Source organism: Zingiber officinale, chromosome 9A (genome assembly GCF_018446385.1).
Source record: "Zingiber officinale cultivar Zhangliang chromosome 9A, Zo_v1.1, whole genome shotgun sequence".
NCBI classification, from domain to species: Eukaryota; Viridiplantae; Streptophyta; class Magnoliopsida; order Zingiberales; family Zingiberaceae; genus Zingiber; species Zingiber officinale.
The window spans coordinates 11,919,523-11,942,584 of NC_056002.1; the positions used below are offsets into that span (position 1 = coordinate 11,919,523).

Consider the following 23,062-nt stretch of genomic DNA (forward strand, 5'->3'; position numbering starts at 1 on the left):
GCAGTAAATAAAATGATATCATATATATATATATATATATATATATATATATATATATATATATATATATATATATATGCATGAATAGGTAAGGAATAAAAAAAATGATATTCTGTTTTTTTTTTGCCATTTTTTTTAAAATTTATCTAGAAATGGGTGAATATTTGTAGCATAAAACACTTATATAGCATCTTTTGATTTTTTTACATGCATGGATAACTAGGGATTAAACGAAATGGTATTATGTATATATATATTTTTTAATCAATTTTTGTTTCCAAATTTCTTAGAAATGCATGAGTAGTCATAGCATACATTTATATACCATTTCTTTTATTATATACATAAATCCAATATACACGAAAGTAATATAGAAAAGGAACATTTTTATATTTCTATTTTCTTTTTAAGAATTTCTTTTATTTTCTTAAAAAAATGACTTAAAACTCCTAATAACAAATTATACTTCCTCTGTCCCTAGAAAAAACTTATTTACACTCTATGCATGTAAATTTTTATTTACTTCAACTCCATAATACATATCAATTTATATAATTTTTCTTCATTTTTTTATAGGACAAAAAGATCAAAAGGAGATATAATTTTTCTTAAATTCAGTACATTCAAACTAACATCGAGTATATTTTCTATTAAATTGAGCACGACTCTGTTTCTACTTACTAATCGATTGGGAACTCATATCAATCGATTGACTTAGACTGAATCTATTGGGTCAATCAATTCAGCTTAAGTCAATTGAGTTGGTTAGACTGAGAAAAAGTCGTATTCAATTTGACATAAACTATATTAAATTTTAATTTAAATATACTAAATTTATGAAGAATTATGTCTCCTTTTATATTTTTTATATCTATAAAAAATTAGGATAATTAGATAAATTGATGTATATTATATGTAGTTAGTGAGTCAGATAAAATATTTTTATATGACAACTAAGGGTAAAGTTTAAGTTGCGGTGGAGGATTTTAAAATCATTTACCGTATTTTCTTTAACACGTATAATTTATTACAGAATACTAGATTCAATTAGAGCAATTGCTTTAAAATGACCTCTAACATTTATTATTATCTTGTCAATCTCCCATTTTTTTCCTTAAAATAAACTCAATAAAAAATGAGGGGTAAAGAGAAAAAAAAATTAAAAGTAAAACAAAAAATGCTAAGATAATGTATGTTATTGGAGCACTTTTAAAGGTGAAATTATTCCTTTGATTCCTACTCTTTGAAAGAAGATAAATGGACATTTATTACTTAATTAAATTGAATCTTTGTTTTTTTGTAATATATTATATTACTTAATTAAATTTTAATAAAATAACGAGGATATTGACTTAAAAATTCCTAACAAGGCAAAATGGTCATAATTATAAAATTGAATTTTGACCGATATTTAATATCAAATAATTATTTAATACTTAATAAATACCCCCAAGTAAAAAAAACATTTTGATTCAATGTATAAATTCATCCAGCCATTTAATATGTTATGTTAATTTTTGATGCACTAATTTGTTGGAAATTTTAATTTAAAGCATTAAATCAAATAAACACTAACTAAAATTTCATTTCAAAAGATAAATCATAAGCTTTGTACACATCCACACATTTTGAAAATAAATAAATAAATTTCCAATTTTGGGGCACTGTTGTAATTAGATTTCCGCCATTACGACTTAGGTTAAATTGCTTACAATTTTAATAATTTTAAAAATATATATTCAAATACAAATAATATAACAGTTATATTTGTTTTTGTTCCAGCATGTCTAAGGAATAAATTAATTTCACATTTGCATTCTCTCAAACTCATCTATATTTACTTTTGTAATTTTGGGGAAAAAATACTCACCCAAATTTAAAATATCCTGAGACTACCCAAAAATCATTCTTATCCACAGCCCACCAATGAAGATGGAATACACAAGATTATTTTCACAATTTCTTTTTTTACTTAAACAAATTGTTGATATGATTACATCAATCAATCTGAGAGTAACTCCCAACATGAAATATCAGTACAGAACTAGAAAAAAAATCCTAGCAAATACGCCAAGAAAGAGCTCAAATTACGTCTTAACTTTGAACTGTAGACCCATAGAAACGACTATAAAAAGATTTCCATCAAACTATTATCTTTTAGATATTCCTATGAAAACTGCACAGTGAAGAAGGTAGCTAACGTTTAACGTGTTAGATTTTAAATAGAAAATGTGAATCAAGATTACCTATATAGGCTAATGAAATCTCATAAAGGTCCTTACTAGGGTTGCAGGCTAGAGAAATTTTTTGAGTGCAAGGATATACTAACCATGTTGAAAGGGCTTAGAGAAGAAGCACTAAGCAGACTAAATGAAGAATAGATTAAAACCGTTTTATTCGAAAGTGACAAGACCTGTTTTACATGGGCAGTTTTGTTTACGTAGATCTTAAGGGTGATCTGAAGGGAGTATCGGCTTCTTTTCCACTGCATCGTAATGCAAAACAAAGTGCTCCTGCAGTGCAACAAGCAGGGATGGTGACTAGTAATGAAGCATGGACGAAGTAATAGAGGAGGTGATTGGTTTGTTGCCAAACCTTCAAAATTGTGCTCCATGTGTTCGGATCAAAGCAAAGGTACAATCCTCTTTCGTAAGCATGCGTCTTGACAAGAGTCTCTGAGTTCGGGACTCTTGTAAACCATAACTGTTGATCTTTGTGGTAGAACCATCCACGGGCGTACCTGGAAGAGCTTTTGGTGAGAGTTTGAAGGCGCATATAAATGGAGGCAAATCAAGGAAAAACTCTAATACAGTACCATTTCTAGGGTTCATAAAATTACATGGTCACAAACTGAAGGTCACGTATTTCCTTTAACGAGGAACAACATATACAGACACTTGGATTGATTGATATACAAAATTAGATAAAATTTGTTTTCCTTTTTTTCTGTGTAATGGCTTTGACAACAGAATACTGCACAGTATATTCCGCCCATAATTATATGGTGTCCAAATTAATCATCGAAGGGAAAACAGAAACAAGTTTTTGAGTAAAACAATCAGGAGTTCAATTTTAAAAATGCCACTTCAAATAGTAAGTTCAGGTGGAAAAAAACCAGATATGAACCGTAAATAAATAAATAAAAACTAAACTAATACATGAAAATAAGGTTGAGGGAGAAATTACAGTTCAGAAGCCGCATAAAGTTGAGCTTCATCCTTTGGCATACTGCAAAAGTCAAAATAGTAATGAATAGCTTGAGAAAGAAAGCATGCGAGGGAAGTGACAAAAAAAAAAGAGGGATAGAATACCTATAGAAAACGTAAAACAGGGTTGATAGCTGAAGTTTTGAGAAATATAGCTGCTACAATGACAATAGCAGATGAATTAAGTCAGACTCAGAGTATACGTTCACATTGATAAAACAAGAGTATAGAAGCTTACATGTAGAGGCAGCTGTGCTTTGGCATGATAACATGTTGGAATGCAATATTCAAGCTCCCCCTTGGCAGGTTCATCAGACCAAGGTGAACTAAATGTTTTATAAAGACTATCTGTAGAGTTCAAGCTCAGTCCTACGGTAGTTAAATCAATTCCCAATGCAAGACGCGTTAGATCTGGATCATGCATACTAATAACACTCAACAACCCTAACATGCAAAATGGATCAGGAGGTACTTGTGATCCCTGGGTGGATTTTACATTTTGACCTTTATATGATTGACCGACATCAGACATCTGCTGTAGTCTAAATTGAGATTGACTTTGTGATTGTTGATATTGCTGAATCAGCTGCTCGTATGTATTCATACCAGAAGCAGATGTAACAGAGTTCAATGCTCTCAGCCCAATACTAGGGTCTGCACTGTTTTGAATCTGTATAAAGTTAAAGGTGAAACCATTTAATTAATAGCATAAATACAATCATTAAAGATCAAGGTGTTTAGGAAAAAAAATAGAAAGAGTTACACAAGGTAAGATACCTGTGAATGATAATTCCCGTGAGAAGGAAAGAAATCAGAGCCATGTGATCGTAGATCTCGACTGTTTCCAGGTGCAAAAGGAAGTTCACCACTACTTGCTGCAGTAGCATGCAGCTGCTGTTGCTGAAGGTTAGGTTGGAAAGTTCCTCCTAAGTTAAATCCGCCAGATCTTGCCATCTGGTTGATATCAAATTACCAAATGAATGAAGAAAAATGATGAGTACAGACAAGCCGTCTGAATAAATTCACCAAAGTTCAACTCACTGGTAATTGGTGTGATTGTATGGTAGAAATATTTTCATGAAGTTGTTCCTTCTGATGTAGATCCACTGAAAAATCTGAGCTACCACCTAAACAGGAATCAAATATAAGTAATGCCACAGCATTCCGATGTAACTCCTTGGAAAGATATTGTATGACCATACAACTAACAGGCAGTATTGCTACAATATAATTAGCATCTTTGATGCTAGTAACTTTACAGTGAATCTCTATAACCATACAACTAAAAATTTGAAAGAAGTTTTTCATTCTTCTAGAATTTCATGGGTCAGACATGAATCAAAGGAAGTGCATCCACAAATCTACATTAGAGAGCATAGGGAATTCATGCCCCATCATATATGAAAATTATATAGACTGACTGCCCAGTACATTCAGGTCCATGGTAAGAGGTGTGTTTAGAATTGTTTAGTATAACAAAAGCATATGTTATAACTCTTTGAGCTCGATTGAATGACCACAAAAGGGCCATGAACCAATCAAACATCACAACATTATATGTGGTCATTATCTTTAGCAATCAGGGATTCAGGGTCATTGAAACTTTAAGCGAAACACTAGACTCTAGATAAAGAAATAGTTGTACCAAAAAATCATTACGCAAGTTCAAGCAATATAGGAGAAGAGTTCAATAATATAGGAGAAGAGTTGAATAATATAGGCGAAGAGCATCATCTCAATCGGTAAAGGGATTACTATTTCCTGATAGAAGTGGTAGAGGATAAAAAGACAGACAACCATTTATAATGTCCGATGAGCATGTCCGGAAGCAATTATATTATACTGCATGAGAATAGTAGAGGGACTAAAAGAGACTTCAATCCGAAACAAAGGCAACAAGTTTGAATAGCCTAAAGAAGCTGAAAAAACAAACTCAATGCTGGGAAAAGATCATCTAGCCAATCCGATGTCAAAACAATTAAAATATTATGGATTTTCATGCAGAGATTTGCAAAAGTCCCACCAACTTCACTTGTAAAGACATGATAGAGAGGAACACAACAAAAATGCATCAACTCAATACAGTGTATAACATGCAGCTTCTTTTTTGAAAAAAAAAAAGTGTTCAGATGATATAGCCTTGCATTGGGCCGGGCACATCTTCTTGATAATGAACAAGAAAGTTCAGACAAAAAGGAAAAAAAGAACCTTTATATCCTGGCAAAGCTGGGAAATCTTCATTTTGTATGCTAAATTCTTGATTTTGATGAACAATGGAGCTAACCCCAACTCCTTGCTTCCGTGTTGCACCTAAGAATTCAAAATAGGTTGATGTTCCATCTGAAAGAAAATTTGAGAAAAGAAATTAAGCAAACAACTCATATTTGGATACCCAATTGCCCTTGTTGGCCTCCTGCTGAGCTAGGCCTTGAAGTTAATTGAGGAAAATCATTCATATCAAAAGGAGAACTATCCACTGCATTGATGGTATTCGACATACCCATAGAGCTTAAAGCATTATTCCCACCTTGGATCCTAGATAGCGATCCTCCAGATGTAGGATACGAGTTACCAAGCATACCGATCATTGGTGGTCCGGCTAACCATAGAAGTAGAATGTTCTCAGTATATTTGACCACTAGATTACTTAAACAAATAATTATGACTAACTGGGACAGAGGCAAAAATCATGCATCCATAAAGGGAAACAGAAAATTTCAGATTCTAGGCAAGAATGCAGCACAAATAGGAGTATAGCTGACTATTTGCTTAATCTAAAAAAGGTTTTAAAAGGCATATGCAGTATGCAGAAACATTGCCTAGCCCAATGTGGTTATTGCTATAAAAATTGTAAAAAATATTAATAATGATGACAATGTGATGCTGATTATGAATAATATTCAAATTTTGAATTTTGAATTTTAGGTTTCAGTTGTGGGTAATTATCCTATTTTAATTTATCTTTTAAATTGGTAATCAATTAATGGAATAATTGTAATTCCCAGTTTACTTATTTGTTTTATAGTTTTTCATTAAGATGGAATTTATTAGTGTCTTTTTCATATGTAATAAAGAACTTTGATTTATAAATTCTCTTTTAATGAATTTTTATATGAGATTGTTTATTCAACGTGTGACATAATTATTCTGTCTGTTTCATCAATTTCGTCCCAATCTTCTGTGTGATTTTATAGTTCTTTTTTTCCCTCAGTGTGAGATAGTTATTCCTTTATTTCATCAATTTAGTCCTAAGCTTTTGTGTATTGAGCAGTTGATTGGTGTTGCATCACAATAGCCCACATATCCAATAAAATATTATTCATTGGCCCATCCTACTAATAATTCCACATAGAAAAAATAAATCAACTATAAAATGGAAAATATGTAACACTATGTAGAAAATGTGATAGTTACAAATAGCATGCATATATTTAATGTGTCTATCATTTGCAAAATAAATATTTAACACTTGAAAATTACATTTAATCACATCGAAAACTTAGGTTAGCGTTTCACAATGACAAGAATTAGTCATCTCTAAAAGATTGAGCAAGTTTTTTCATCAAGTCCTTTCTATGGAGATAATCATATTAGGGTTTTTGATGTAAAACCTAAACTAGTCAGCATATGTGGCCTACAATTTTTTTCAAATGAACTATGCCATTTTTTCCAACATATAGGCAGCCCACATGGTCTGCATATGTCGCCCACCAACTCGGAAAAATAACCTGTAAAACGATTAGTAGGCATTTTAAAAAAATAAAAATACCCAGTCCTGAGAAAGAACCAGAAATCAAATACAATTTCCTATTGAGAAAAGTCTGATTGAAATTACAGATAAGTGTTTCCTTTTAGAAAAAGAGAGATAATTCATCACTTACGTGCACTAAGATGATGTTAGTAATGCAAACAGAAGTTGACGAGCTTCAAGGAAATTAGAAAGCTACCTGGTTGAAGCATGCTACTGATCAATCTGTTGGTACCTTGTACATTGAGGTTCCCTGATCCACTATTAGTAGCTGAGTTTACCAGTGAAGCTAAACCAGACACGGATAATCCTCCAGAGTTGATGTTTCTTCCCATGTTACCACCACCAACAATATTAGCTACAGAGCTTGTAAGTTTTGGGCCTATGTTACCCAATACTGAAGAAACTCCCAAACCAGGAACAGAACTACGACTGCCAGAAGCTGAACTTGAGGAAATACCAGTTATTGGCCCATCAGCTCCATTAATATTACTACTACTAAAAGCATGATTTCCAACGACATTAATACCCCCTCTATTTGTGACACTAGAGCCATGAGGTATCTGCATGAAAAAAAAAAATCACATTCAAAGGGCCACGTGATGCAGAGAAGTAATGTGGGAATAAACTGATGTCATACCTGAGACAATGCAACCAAAAGATTGTTTGACGTGAATCGCCCACTAGGAATGCTTCCTCCCAGTTGCTGAACACCACCAGATGATACAGCATTCATTGCAGCCTCTCTTGATGCAAGCAAACTTGGCATGTTTGGCAGGTTGAAGCTTCCATGAAGGTTATGCAATCCTTGAATACCACCTATTTTTGTGTAAACAATTAAAAACCAAACCGCAGATAATAAAATTCCACATGTATCTTTCCAACAAAGTTTATGTAAGAATGTCTAACCAGAGGGAAAAAACCCAGGCGTTGCAGCAGACTGGGCAGAAAACAATGTGGTATAGGGTCGGCCTGAGGAGTCTGCAAAATTTGATGCTGAACCAATAACTGTTGACTGTAACCAAAAGTCCAGTAACTTTATCAGGAAAAGCAAAACCAGTAAAAACAAAGGATAGGCCAGGTTCTACCAAACTTGATATGCTAGCTAACAAGAAAAACACAACCATATCAAGTTAGTACTTACAAAACCATATTGAACATTACAGCAAACCAAAGGTACTCATCTCTAACAACTGAACTCATCTAGAAATAAGGGATTACATTATTACTAATAAGACTAAAATCAAGGTTTAAAATTTCGACCCGTGTCGAGATTTCGGACCTGGACCAGAACGATATGGTTTCGGTACCGTATCGTGCCGTGACGATATAGTTTCGGTATTTTTTAAATATAAAATATATTAATTAAAAAATAAAATATTTAACATAAATATTTAAAAAATAAACAAAATAAACAATATAAAAAATAATTTTTTAAAAAGGAAAAGATATGAAAATAGATAAATAAATAAATAAAAATTTTATTATAATTTTTAAATTAAGATAAATGTAATATAAAATTAATTAGATAATTTTATTAGGGTTTAATAAAACCTCTTTAGATTATCTCCATTGAGTTAATTAAAATAATTAACCTAAGTTTAATTAAAAAAATCCGAAATTTGACACCACTCGCGTGCTAGCTCGACTTCGACGCTGCCACGGGGTTGTGCGACCCCTCAGCCATGGCCGTGAGGATCGCGTAACTCCTCCGGTGCGACCGCGGTGGTCGTGTGACCCCTATGCAGCAGCCGCATGATTGCGCGACGCCTCCGCAACGACAGCAGAAGGGTTATGCGACCTCTCCGTTGCTGTTGCGGGGTCGAGCAACCCCTCTGCTACGGCCACAAGGTCACGCAACATGTCGCAGCTGTTGTGGGTCTGGTGCCGGGGTCATGCTAGTGCCGATCGCCCGGCGGAACGAGATGTTTCGCCCGTTTCGACCGTCACGGCTCGACACTTTAAACCATGACTAAAATTACATCATATATAAATCCCATACAGTAGTAAAACAACAAATAGGCAATTTGGGACAATATTGAACTTTATAACTATGCATTCTACTTCTCTCCATCAAGCTAAAGCATGGTGGAAATGGAACATAGATTTCAATGCAGAAGATATGCATAATGAACTCAATTTCTTGGAAATAACAAATCTCCAATTAAGTGAGAAATAGATTCAATGTGTTTAATCTGTTCATAGAACATGTCCTTGCTTGTAATAATGAGAATAGGTGGATAACCAAATGCAGTTCTATAATTCCACAACTTTAACTGAAAAAAATTATTGGAAAATCTTATGCACATCATTTCCCTAGTTCTGTGTCAAGTCAAGGCTCCACATCTAACTTTGGCAGTACAACGAGCTATATCACTCTGTTTTATAAGTTATCTCTAAAACAAATGGAGTATCCTCCAGTACTCCAGTCAGTGGCAGGCCTAACATAATCTACATGAAAGAATGATGATATTTAAATGTCTATGTTTTCCTAATTAAAAAAAAAAATTACTTGGGAACCTTTGATATAGTGCAAAATTCTAATTATTGCCTTGCACTGACACACTTCAGGCTTCCACAAGAACTGATAACATTAACAATCTTTAAAATTATCATCTTCATAATCTATAATTTGAAACTATTGAGTGTACTAATCTGCATCCACGTAGGTTCCACTTGCAAGAGATAGATAGCACACTTTTAGGAAGAGATATCTGCAGCACTGCAAATAACCCTAATAACCAGTAAATAGTATGCCTTTCCTAGATCTTAATGACAAATTTAGCATCCGGATACCTTTTAATCTCAATTATCCCTTGTATATCACTATCAGTTAGAAGAATATCATTGTCATGACTATAACTACTATATCTGTCAAGTTGTATAAAATAAAGATTGAATGACCAATTTAGTAACCTCATGATTTCTTAAACCATGCTCAAAAAATTTGTTTGAGAGCATAGATCATTTTCTTCAAGACCCTGGTAACTTCTTTGCATAAACTTCAGCAAGATACTTATGAAATCTATCTGGTGATATGACAGATAGATAAGGTGAATATACTTGGCAGTCATGATTAAAAGCTTAAAGAAAATTGAATTAAAATATCCCAAATAATCCATACAAAATGCCAAGAATTCTTTTGTCATCCACAATCGAAATTCAAAAAAAAAATCATTAAAATGAAATCAACTATACTGTAGGAAGTGAAGAAACAAGTTCCTAATGCCACATTTGAAAAAGTAGGCATTTCCTCATCATGAAATGTCGTCAACGTGGTTGCCCAGAGCTTATTGGTACAACCTCAGACAATTGATAGTGGGACTAAGACGAGGCAAATTTGTGAAAAGACAAGGTTAGATTTGCCTGGTTTTAAAACTCAGTCTAGGCGACTGACTAAGCATTTGCTTCTGGTTTCGAATTGTTTGGAAAGATAAAGATGATAAAATAAGAAGCTAAAAAATCAATGTCATCCATATAGTAGACCACTGGCAGATTGGAAGTGGAGCCAATAGAAGAGTTAGCATTCAATCTCATTGAACCCATAAAATGGACCACAAAAATCATATTGGAAGCAGATTTCTTTTCAAGGCACTACTCAATTCATAGGCACAACATCCAGATTTGTTAACAAAAGTATTACAACAACTGAAAATGAGATGCAATGAAAAAGTTAATCAAGTAGTAGTATTTTGTATAAAAGGAAAAATACAAGTATGTCATACAAATTATGCAAAGGAAATATAATGAACAGAAGAGAGAACTAGAATATCCCCAACAGCTTAAAGGTTATATGAGTCTATGTCATATGAACAAAATTAGAAATGAAAGTAATGCATTTTTTGTGAAAAACATAGAAGCAGGAGTTACATTTGGAAGCCAAGACATTATAACTTTGCCACGAATGTAGAAAGACTCAGATCAAGATGCAGTGTTTCTTCATTATGCCAACCAGTGAATAAAAATTCTCCAGATGTTCAATTGGAAGCAATGACTATATCCTGAGCACAAAAAAATAAAACACAAGTTAGATATGAAGTTAGTGTATCAAATGAAATGATTTGAATGGTAACAGATAGGTAAATAACTGATACCAGTAGTACTATAGGTATAAATAATGAAGACTTGTTTAGAGTACTGTTAAAAAAATTCTTAGTAGTAAAGATTAGAATGCAATGTTTTCATACTAAAAGATGAATGGTTCAATTACCAAAAGCAACACCTAATGCAGCACCAAATTAATCCCTAAAATCACATAGAAGAATGAGACAAAATTAATGAAAAAAAGTGATAACTATCTCACACTTAGGAAAAAGAAGTCACACAGGGACACAGGTTAATTAAAGAGAAATTTCATCAATAAAAGCTGCTTATTACATAACACAAAAGCAGTTTTTATTTGCTCAATCCTAACAAAAACTAGGAAAAAAATAAGCAAATTGAGAATAACAATTATCCAATTAATGGACTACCAAATTAAAAGATAACAAAATAAAAAACTATAAATTACAGAACTACTCAAAACCATAATTTGAAATTCAAAGTATGAATCTTAATTCTAATCTGCATCAATTCCTTCTTCTCCAACAAAAAATAAATGATGTGTGCTAGAATGACAAGATGTTATCCAGAAACATTCCCAAAAACAAAACAGGCATGCACTTCTATTAATTAAAGATAGACAACTAACAGCTAAAGGTTTCAAAATATCCTCAAATTGTCTGCATTATCACACTCCATGAGTCAGGGATCTAGCACTTATACTTCTTCAAGCAAACAAGATACCTCGATAAATATTAACTTTCAACACTAAAAGCATTCCTAAACAACTACATTGAACGACTTAATTAAAACCTCAAGCAAGACACACGCCAACAGCCTTATAATAAATGAAAAGGGAACACTGATTGCCATAATTTTTACGAAGAAAATATATTTCAGTCCAAGCTTCAGAGACTGAGGTATAGAACCCACCAAGACAAAATACTTATTTCAACTTGTGCTCTTAACAACGATATACTTATTTTGATAAGTAAAGAGTTGCAGCGCGACTTGCTCGGCATACTTACCTCGCAGCAACAACATTAACCGTACTAGGTCCTACGCCTCGCAGATTGAAAATACAACACAAATCAAACCCTATTGACGAGAAATCTCTTATTGTAATCGTGCAACGGCACGAAACCTCTCATACAAGTTCGGATCGAAACCCTAAACCGAGATCAATCCGACAAAGGAGGTAAGATGCCAAAAACAACGCAACAAAGATCGGAAAGGGAATAGATAGCGGACGATCATACCCCACGAATTCAAGGAAATAAACGATCTCTTGACGCCCGACGGAGAGCTGGGAGTGAACTTCCAATACGCGACGAGGAAATGAAATTAGGATTATTTATAGACGACTCAAAAAAAGAAAGATGAGATTTACCTAAATTATTTATTTTCTGATAAAAACTTATTAAATTATTCACTCCTAATAAATTTAGATATGTTCAAAAAAAATTTATTTTATTTTATTATTAGTCTTCAAATTGGTATTTTAAAACGAATATTTTTCATATATACTTTAGCATTTAATATTTCTTGAAAAAAATCTCCTTAAAAATTTATTAATGTTAATTAGTGCTGACAGATTAAACTCACAAGGTCATCAAATTTTTTATTTTTATTTTTATTTTTTTAAAAATATCTTAACCCACGGGCGGATTGCGGGCTTAGGTGGATTGAACAATCTGACTCATCTATTTAATAAAATTTTAATTTAATTTGTTTAAATTATTTGACAAACTAGTTTTGATTTGAATGCCTCTTTGTATTTCATATTTTATGATCAACTTACTGGTCACTTTCAAAAATTAATAAATTATAAATTATTTAAAAGAATAAAATTAGATATTAATAAAAAAAGTATCATGAAATTAATAAAATATCCTAAATAATTTTTTAAAATTATTGAATCTAGGTTACTAGTGATACAGCCCGGTTTAAGCTATAGAATCGGACCGAAGGAGAGTGGCTCAGCCACAAACAAGACCAGCCGAACAAAAGTGACCTCAACAAGATCAAGAAAACAACTACAAACTAAAATTCAAGCTTAATTCTATAGATCTTATTACACGGCCATGTTTTAATCACTGACAAAAATATGCAGCTGTCAAATTGAAAGGAGGCTGTTCTCTTCCACTTTCGACGAAGGAATGCAATCGACCATTCCACTACAAGGATCATCATCGTACACGTAAAAGAACTAGCATCTTCTCCTATCTCATGGCTTCCACGCCGTCGGCGGCGGCGGAGGGTTCGGAAACATCGGCGGGACAGCCGAGAACATGGTGTTCTTGTCCACTCCACTGGCCTCCCCGGACAGAGCCACCAGGGCGGCGACTAAACCGGCGTTGCCCACAAGCGTCGGCTCCGTGTAGTTGTAGTTTGTCCGGACATCGTGGAACCCGTCATGCCTGTCAGGGCCCGCAACCATCGCTCCGACGACGGTGTTCGGGTTCGGCTTCTTCGTGTCCCTCCACTTCCACCCCCCTTTGCAGCTGGACTTCACCCCGTTCTTCGGAATCGAGGCGCCGCGGTGATGAACGTGCTTCGGGTACCGCCCACCGAATCCGACGACGTAGCTCATCTTCCGGGGGTTCTTCCCAAGGATGTAGTCGATCTGCCATGAACAGAGAATTCGAACAGTCTGAATCTCTATCGAATAGGTCGCGGGACAAAGACTGAAGAACATGCCTGGGTTCGCGCAAAGTCGCGGAGGACTCCGGTGGGGAAGAAGTTCGGGCCGCAGTACCACCCTGGAGAATCGGAGGCTTCAAGGTAGTCGCTGTAGAGAGCTGCGAGGAAAGCTGCATTGACGACGTACTGCAGGGGCTGAGGCCTTCCATGGTTTAGCTGTATCAAGCCTCCTGAAAATGCCTCTGGATCAGCGATTTGATGGAAGAAACTGCAGAGCGGAGTTGCAGAAGGAAGATTTCAAACCTTTTGTTCTGTTGAAAGTGTTGAAGATTGGAAGGTAAGAACACATGATGATTCCAGTCTGGTTGTGGAAAGTTCTCAGGATTTCTTCATAAGGGTACCCTGGGCTCAAGAACAATCTCAATCTACTGAGAAGTACCTGCAAAAGAAACGGATTAGGGAAATCTAAGAAAGTTAACAGAAGAAGAAGACGAAGTATGATCCAAACGGTAGCTTAAATTACTTGAGCACCAGTCAGCTTGTTGTCCCAACTGAGGACTCCGTAGTCCGGTCCACCCCAGAAAGCGCCGGCATGCTTTGCGAGCGTCGGGTGGGTGGCCAGCTGAAGGAAGGACGAATTGCCGGTGGCGAGGTACATCCACGCGCCACCCCACACGAATTCGTCCCAGTAGCTAGTGGAATTGTAGAAGATTGCTGCGTCGGAGCCGCCGCCACTGTACCGCCCCCTTTGCTCTCTTGAGAACTTGAAGAGTGTGGCAGCGCCGTGGACGAGCTTCTGAGAGTAGGCCTTGTTGTCCTTGAAGACGATGGATGCTGAAGCCAGAGCAGCCGCCATCTCGGCGGCGAGGTCGGAACAACTGTGGCACTCGAGGACCGGCCTTGGGTAATCGATGTCCTCCGGTCTCATCCAGCAATAGTGGTCGTTTGGAGTTGTACTTGTACCGCCGGAAGTGTCTCCTTGCCCAACCTACCGTAAGTTTGAGTTCATCAGAATTTGCCACAGATTTTGCCTAATCTTGGTTTGGATGATGGCATGGATGTTTTTCCCCCTACCTGGGCAGCGATGCGATCGATTGTGTCAGCTGAGGAATTGAAGGTCTTGAGGAGGTAGTCGACGCCCCACTTGATGATCTCCTTGACATGGCCGAGCTCGCCGGCGGCCTCGTACTTGGCACTGTACTCGATCACGCTCCAGCTAAGCATGGTCATGGCGAAGGAAGAAGGGAAGTTGAACTTGATGGCGTCGCCGGCGTCGTAGAATCCTCCCACAAGGCTCTTCCCGTGGGACGGATCCGAGATGCCATCCTTCATCCCGGAGTTCCCCCTCCATGACACGTTGTTGTGCTTCGGAATCGGTCCAGCTGCAAAGGAAATTGCCAAAAAATGCCATTAAAATCTTGTCTTCCACTCAGAAAACCCATCAAAATCTGATTTTTGGAGCAGATCTCTGCAGGCATTTGGGGCAAGAGGGAAGGGGTTCGAGAAATCCTCACATCGCTGTGCGTTGAAGAACATGAGGGCCTTGTGGAGCGCGAGGGTGTAGTTGTCCGGCGGCGGACGGGGCCGGTGGTGGCGCGGCACAGTTTTGACGATGAGCGTGATGAGGCCGGCTAGCGCGGCGGTGGCAACGATCGCGCCGACGGTCCAGAGGAAGAGCTTGCGGCTGACGATGAGGCACCCCAAGTCGACGTACTTCTTCTTCTTCTTCCCCTGGTCGCCGGGCCCGGCGAGGAGCCAGCTCTGCTGCGTCTCGTCCAGTTGCCGCGACGTCATCGACAGCGCCGCCCGGTCCAGGTCCAGGTTCCGGCTCCGGTCATCGTCGGTGGCCGAGTCGGCGTGCGAGATCTCCAACGGCCCGCCCCACGGATCACGCCCGTACATACTCATCCTCCCCCTCCCTTCTCCCTCAAAATCACAATTTTCCCTCCCCTTTCTCCCCTTCGCCCTTTTTTTAGACGCACAAGGCGAGTGTTTGGTGGATGATCACAGCAGAGAAGATTGGAAGCGACGCAAGCGGAGCTACAGGGATTTTTATAAAAATTTCCTTCTCCTCTCAGAATGGAGTGGGTGGTGGTGGCGAGCAGCTGGTGAGATTGAGCCCCGCCGTTTGAGTGCTGGAGACGGCGACAGTGGCCAGCGAAACAAGTGATAAGCTTAGAAGAAAAGCTAACTGCTTTAATAATTTTCCAGCTGGAAAACGAAGCTGTTATAGGAGATCTAAGCAGGGGTCAACAATGGCGAAATCTGGTGACTGGTGTGACGACGACAACGTTCATGAACTGGACCGATGCTCGGGAATTTTGGATTGAACTCGTCGCAGCACATGGGGGGTGAGGCAGGCCGCATAGTTTATTTCTGTGCCAGCCCCGGCCATTGATTAATCTTGAAGCCAGTGGTGCGACCAGCGTTCGGTCCCAGCTAATGTATTAGAATCTGACCCCATTTAGTTGTATTAAAATAATATATTTGTTATACTATAAATTTATGTTCTAAAAGCAATACAAATAATTAAAATAAATATCATTTAATTGTCAGTCCTAAAATAAATATACAGCTCATTTCGATGTCAGACATTTGTTCAGATTTGTATTGATATGTAAGTTTATTGTCATTTATGCATCATTAAAAACATAGAGAATTAGCAATAGAATTATATACAGCATTAATTAATGCAGGATAAGATTTATGAAGATTTCTAGACAAATATAAGCTTTAAAATATAAAGTAGCAATTTATTATATTTGTTATAAACAACAATGAAACGTAATAAGTTAAATTTAATAGTCTATATATAAATCCATAAAAATCCCAACTAGCAGGAGGAATAAATTATAAAAACACTACATTAGTTTATATATTTTTATAAATTTCATCATCAACTTTGAGTAGTAACTATTTATGTACCAAGTAATACATTTGTATGAAATCTCTATAGCCACTGTGTTTTTGTCAGATATAAGTTAAATTGTTGATTTGCTAGGTTGAATTATCATATCACCCATCTTTTTAATCAAGGGAAATAATGGAAAATCAGTGAAAATCTAACAACAATTATAAAGTCCAACAGGATTTTGTTAAATTCTCTCAAATCATTCACTTGATTCATAACTCATACACAACAATTTAGTGTCATGTTCTAAGGATTTGATTGCAACATTAAACTATTCTAAATTCACATGTTGTTCATAATATATATTCTCAAATCAGACACTTGATTAAAAGTCATGTCATATATAACTTACTTTTAGTCTGCATCATGAATTTAGCTTGTAATTAGACAGAAAATAGTAATGATGCCACAAACATGACCAATTAGAATGCCCTAGATCAAGTTTTTGAAAGAATCTAATTCTATAAAAAGAGTAGCCCGATGCGTGGTCTCATAGAAGGATCTATTGTACGTAATCTTGTCTTTGCTTTACAAGAAGTTGTTTTCAAGATTTGAAATCGTGACCTCTAAGTTACACAGTAATAATTTTATCATTACGCCAAGACTCCCTTTCAAATTCTATATGAGAGATGAAAATATATTCTGTAGCACAAAAGCACTACATTTGGATCAAATAATAGGATAGTTATTTTTAAAATTTCAATTTCATGCTCCACTTAATACAAATGCTTTCCAACCTTTGCTTGTGGATTGATTAAACTTATGCACTTTACTAAACAAGATAATCACTATAAACTATGTTCACCCGAAGAATTTCTCTCTGAGCCCCTTTCTAAATTTGCATACAAATCTAGGAACATATAATTGCATACTTATTAAGGTTTGGTGGTACAGATTTCATCCTGGTTAGTGTTAATGGGTACATTTTTTTTTCTTTTCAGTTATTTGGTACCAAATAAAACTGCAACGATGGTCCCTAGCCAGGATAAAAAGAGATTGAGAATTGCATTGGGCCTTGAAAATCACCATAAAGAGCATCTAACTAATTTACATATACCTACCCAAGCCAACAGATTGAATTCAAAGGGTAGGTACAACCTAAACCCAACAAAAAAGTATTGGATGGAAAACTATATCTAATTAAAGAGGTACCAAGTACCAACATAAACATTTCCTTTGGAAAACATTAAATAAAATTGCATATTAGTGATATCGTGGAGTAAATTATGCTCTCTGAGTCAATGACAAATGAAGATCTAGTAAAGATTACTTAGAAAGCAACTAAACGTAAAAGGTAATCTGGAAGCAAAAAAAACTCCTGCCAAACTGACTCCTTATTCACATAGGGTACTTTATAAATGGCTAAATCATGTATGCTATGCCGATTTACACTACCAGCGATGCAACCGATGCTTCTGAGCATCCACCTATAGACTTAGAATAGCTGTTGCATGTTATGATTGATGTATTAATATGGGTTCACCCTAATACTTTGTATGCTGACTTGTTCTTATTATGCCTCGTGAGGCACAGTTTTGTACAATTATTATACTTGATGTTGATCTTGTGGGGTATATGTGTCGCATCTATTATGCTATGCTTGCATGAGTTATGCAGAGGAGTGTCCCATTTTGATTTCTAGAGTCTTTAAAGTCCATTAGGTGATTTTGATCAAAATTGATTGATGGACCAAACAATATCAGATCGACATGGGGTCAAGCCCTATGTGTTAGGGCTTGTCTCTTGAACGTGAAAATGTTCATTAACATCATTACAATATATCGTATTGAGAGCAACGATTTTTTTAACATGATTCGGCCACGAGAAATGAGGTTTGTAGGCTCAATATAAATGAAATGTAGATGAAGATCACTGAAAAATACCATATTTGAGATCCTTGATCCCTCCTCTTCTTTAATTATGAAAATTTTAATTTTTAGAGTCTCTCAAGTCCATCAGCCGATTTTAATCAAAATCGATTGATGGACCAAACTGCATCAGATTGACATGGGGTCAAGTCCTATGTGTTGTCTCCTGAACGTGAAAATACCCATTAACATCATTACGACAACGATTTTTTGAACACAATTCAGTCATGAAAAATGAGGTTTGTAGGCTCAATATAAATGAAATGTAGATGATGATAGTTGAAAAATATTATATTTGAGATCCTTGATCCCTCCCCTTTCTTAATATATTAAAATTTTAAATTTTAAAGTCTCTAAAGTCTATCAACCAGTTTTAACGAAAACCAATTGATGGACCAAACTTACATCGGATCAACATGGGGTTAGGTCCTATGTGTTCGACCTTGTCTGCTGAACGTGAAAATGCTCATTAACATCATTATGATACATTATATTAAGAGCAGTGATTTTTTAAACATAATTTGGCTACAAGAAATAATATTGGTTCATCATTCGACTGATACTTATATCAGTCGAATTGATCAGCGTATCGATTCGAATAGGAAGCTATTAGGAAGGAAATAGAGACGAATCGATTCAATTGATATGAAAAATCAGTCGACTAAGCCAGTTTATGGAGTAATCAGAGATGAATAAATTTGTCTGATATGAAATATCAACTGGTTTCATTTCTGAAGTAAACATATATGAATCGATTTGACTGATATGAGGATTTAGTCGATTGGTGAAGTTCTGACAGAGAAATCAATTCAACTAATATCACCATTGATTCGACAAATAATTATATGATTCAACTGAATGATAAATAGATTCGATCGATTAACAAATGATGTCAAAAGCTCAAGAAAAATGATACATCGATGATAATCACTCAAACAAAGCATATTTGAGATCCTTAATCTCTCTTCATTCTTAAGATATTAAATTTATGATTTTTAGAGTTGCTAAGATCCATCAGCCAATTTTGATCAAAACCAACTGATGGACCAAAGGACATCGAATTGACATAGCACCAGTTCCTATATTCTCAATTTGGTGTCCTGAATGTATCCATACCTCAAACAACATTATGATACATTATATCGAGAGCAACAATTTTATTAACACTATTTTGCACAACTTTCAAATTTCACACAATACTTTACACAATCCAATACAAAAAAATTTAGAACACAACAATTTTACAAAATCCAATAACAATCCATTAGATTGTCTAGATGGTAAATGTCTATTTTCCATTTTTCAAACATTGCATCAAAAATATTTTAATTGCACATACCAACACTCACAATTTATATCTCTACATAAGAGAACATAAGAATATAGAACATAACATAGACAACATTACATTGAGATATTTAAATGTATTTAGCAAAATACACATATGAATATATTTAGCAAAATACACTTATATGTTCATTCATTACATATAAGCTTGTGTGCCAAATACATACAAAAGTTGAGCACTATCACAAAAGAACACCAATACATGTATCAACTCGCGAGAGACATTCTACTTGATCTTTTATTATGACCCAATTATTTGCATCTACTACACTTGTTTTTAACCTTTCTCGTGTGCTTGGACGGAATCCTCGCCTTCTTCCGGGTTGCACAAGGCTACTTGGTGGTAAAACAATACATTCTTATCCACCTATTCGCCAATATTGTTTACTTCTGCATGGATAGATACGATCCATATAAGCAATTTTCCAAGTTTCAAATAAAAATAATGCTCACAATACTTATACGGGTCCGTGTTCCTGTATAAACACACTGTCATTGCGTGTGAGCAAGGAAGCCATGAAATCTAGAACTCACCGCAATCACTTACAAAACTCCATGCCAACTATATAAGATGATAATGAAGTTTGTACCTCTATTTCTGTTCTAGTATGTGGATGAACCGTAAAGTACCCAATTTTTTATCTCCTAGCGTCAATCTCCTTCATAGCTAATGGTGTCAATACTCCTGCAAAATTAGCCACTTGTTCCCTACGGTTATAAAACCATTGAGCAACCTTCCTCCTTGTGTTGTTTATTATTACTGCAATTGGGAGTTCTCGAGTCTTCTTAAACAATGCATTCATGCTTTCAGAATAATTCGTTGTCAACATTGAGTACCTTCTACCAGGGAAATGTGTATTTGCTCATTTTATAGGTTTTATATTTTGAATTATTTATAAGCATATATATGTGTCTCTGACATAATCTGCATGATTTGATCAAATTGTGAAATTGTATTTGCTCTCGAAACAATCCTAATGCAGGTAAGTATCTATAACCATATTACAAGATAGGTGATGACAATATAATCCTTGGTAAGCAGTAGGGTAAACTTTACTCATTGCATATAACATTTCACAATATCTATCAGATATAATTGTCATATTTGATGGATCAACTGCAAGGAATATCTTTAAAGGATTTAAAAATCACTCTCATGCAAAGCCACACTCAACCTTAGTAATTGCAAAGCCAATTGGAGGCATATTTCCATTACCATCTATTGTTGTGGTCATCAATAATATACCAAGATACTTGCCTCTTAGATGTGTTGAATCAATTCTAATTAACTTCCAAAAATATGTTCAAAAAACTCTTCCACATGCACCAAAATTCGAAAAACAACGTTCAAATTTATCACCATTTCTTTTCAATGCAACATATGTATCTGAGTCTCTATATTTTAGCTGATGAAATAGTCTAGGGGGAGATCACCATAATCCTTGTCAAAATCACCTACCACCTTATTTATAGCTTTCACACATGCATAGGATGTCTTTCGATATGATATATTTACTCTAAATCGTGATTTCATCTCATTCTGAATGTTTATGGGTCTATAATTTTCTGATGTCACAAAATGACTTTTAATCTGAGAAGCTATAAACAAAGATGTGCATGCAGGATGATGAGTTATTGTCATACTAAGACCCCACTGATGACTTTCTAAATATTTTGTAACCATGAACTCAATATTTCTCCTTGCAATAATTGTCCATGTGCAATTTTCTTCATCACATATTGCTTTAACTCTATTCTTCCTATCTACGGGGCCATGGTGCCGCGGTAGGACATTCAGGTTGTCTCCCAAGCACCCGCGGTTCGAACCCCAGCTACGACGTATTTGCAGGAATTTTTCCTCCAAATGGAGGGCATAATCAAAGGATGCTGGGCTTTTGGTGTAACGCCCGCCCTCCCTGCTAACCCTAAGGGACGGGGTTACGATACTCTACGTATAAATTTTTCTTTTTAAAACAGCGGAAGACTTAAAATAATTTTCATAGTTTTAATAAAACTTTTCTTTCAAATTTCTTTTGAACTATACTATCACATGGCATCAAAAATCATAACATCAAATCCAGTGGAACCATAATGTCAAGCCACACATGTTTAGGTATCACAAGTCATAAAATACCAATGCATAGTTCTTTAAAGAAACTTTAAGCAGGTTCTTATTTATTTGGTTGCCTAGCCACTGCCACACACATCTTCGTTGCCCCTCCTGCTGCTCCTCTAACTCATCCAGCTTTTTCCTTTATCTGTGGTACAAGGAAAGTAAGCTATAAGCACTCATGGCTCAGTAAGTTCCTTTCCTACTCACTAAAACCAACAATCAGCACATAATCAAGAATGCATCAACAAGTCATAATCTCAACTAATCATGGCATAACATAGCATTCTATTCAAGCATATCATGCATCATAATATAATCATAACTAGTCATAGCATATCAAGCATTACCATGGCTGAAACATATACATAGTGCATTGCATAAAACATAGCTAGACATGGCATAACAACAAGTATCATGGTATATCAAACCATGGCCGAAACATGTATATCAAAGCATCATACTATGACCGAAACATGTACATCAAGGCATCATCATATCCATGGCCGAAATCTATATATCAAGCATCAATAAATCAATGGCCGAAACATGTCTATAAGGTATAGCATGAACATAACGTAATCATACATTATCATGGCATATCATAATCAAGAGCATAACATGAAACATAGCATAATCATAAGGTGTATGCAATATGATTTTGGAAAACATGTATCCGAAAAACATGTGTATGTCTCATGATCTTTTAAACCATTTTCTTTTACATATATACTTGAAAATAATCTCAACATAAGGGGGATCCCGGCTATGTACCACTTACATATTGCGCGCAACCTTGTAGGTCCAAGGTAGCAAGTCTTGAACCCTACGAGGCAAACATACTAGGGCCTTAGTCCTAGGGGCACTTAGGAGCCCATCCCTAACGAGGTCCTTAGTCCCCGGGGCGCTTATGGAGCCCACCCTTGGTACAAGCCACTCACATATAAAGTAAAGTACATGTCATACATATCATGTATCATAAAAGCATGCATCACTTAGGCACACATCATATCATAAAAGTATGCATCACTTAGGCATACATCATGTCATAAAAGTATGCATCACTTAGGCATACATCATATCATAAAGGTATGCATCACTTAGGCATACATCATGTCATAAAGGTATGCATCACTTAGGCATACATCATATCATAAAGGTATGCATCACTTAGGCATACATCATGTC

The 23,062-nt window shown here is 35.7% G+C and overlaps 2 protein-coding genes and 1 non-coding gene across 6 annotated transcripts; 1 reads left to right on the top strand and 2 right to left on the bottom strand.

Moving 5' to 3' along the window:
* Nucleotides 1-1,950: 1,950 nt before the first annotated feature.
* Nucleotides 1,951-12,351, bottom strand: LOC122020317 (probable NOT transcription complex subunit VIP2). Of its 4 annotated transcripts, none has more exons than XM_042578196.1 (14): nt 12,255-12,351; nt 10,825-10,955; nt 7,864-7,969; nt 7,595-7,773; nt 7,154-7,517; nt 5,599-5,805; nt 5,415-5,516; nt 4,248-4,333; nt 3,984-4,160; nt 3,445-3,876; nt 3,312-3,364; nt 3,187-3,228; nt 2,596-2,740; nt 1,951-2,513 (listed from the first exon to the last, which is right to left on the bottom strand). In XM_042578196.1, exons 2-14 carry the CDS (start codon nt 10,840-10,842, stop codon nt 2,448-2,450), a joined length of 1,977 nt encoding a protein of 658 aa, XP_042434130.1. In that variant the 5' UTR covers nt 10,843-10,955; nt 12,255-12,351; the 3' UTR covers nt 1,951-2,447. The 4 variants fall into 4 exon arrangements, with proteins under 4 accessions (XP_042434130.1, XP_042434129.1, XP_042434128.1 ...); XM_042578195.1 differs by having other exon boundaries at nt 3,312-3,361; nt 3,984-4,175; XM_042578194.1 differs by having other exon boundaries at nt 3,984-4,175.
* Nucleotides 7,864-7,941, top strand: LOC122022166. The gene has a single exon (XR_006122892.1). It is a non-coding gene; the product is annotated as a small nucleolar RNA snoR35 (small nucleolar RNA).
* A 668-nt stretch (nt 12,352-13,019) lies between the features above and the next one.
* LOC122019945 (endoglucanase 9-like) lies at nt 13,020-16,059 on the bottom strand. Its single transcript, XM_042577598.1, has 6 exons — nt 15,153-16,059; nt 14,713-15,020; nt 14,162-14,626; nt 13,942-14,077; nt 13,696-13,868; nt 13,020-13,621 (listed from the first exon to the last, which is right to left on the bottom strand). Exons 1-6 carry the CDS (start codon nt 15,544-15,546, stop codon nt 13,223-13,225), a joined length of 1,875 nt encoding a protein of 624 aa, XP_042433532.1. The 5' UTR covers nt 15,547-16,059; the 3' UTR covers nt 13,020-13,222.
* Between the last annotated feature and the right edge of the window lie 7,003 nt (nt 16,060-23,062).

What these genes read in the sequence shown, in the direction of transcription:
- LOC122020317 (XM_042578194.1), bottom strand. An exon ending in ACGGGAATTATCATTCACAG is followed by an intron (nt 3,877 to 3,983) that starts GTATCTTACCTT and finishes AACTTTATACAG; the next exon opens with ATTCAAAACAGTGCAGACCC. An exon ending in AAGCACAGCTGCCTCTACAT is followed by an intron (nt 3,365 to 3,444) that starts GTAAGCTTCTAT and finishes TTGTCATTGTAG; the next exon opens with CAGCTATATTTCTCAAAACT.
- LOC122019945 (XM_042577598.1), bottom strand. Translation starts at nt 15,546, where the DNA reads ATGAGTATGTACGGGCGTGATCCGTGGGGCGGGCCGTTGGAGATCTCG. An exon ending in TCGATCGCATCGCTGCCCAG is followed by an intron (nt 14,627 to 14,712) that starts GTAGGGGGAAAA and finishes AACTTACGGTAG; the next exon opens with GTTGGGCAAGGAGACACTTC. An exon ending in CACTTTCAACAGAACAAAAG is followed by an intron (nt 13,869 to 13,941) that starts GTTTGAAATCTT and finishes AGGCATTTTCAG; the next exon opens with GAGGCTTGATACAGCTAAAC.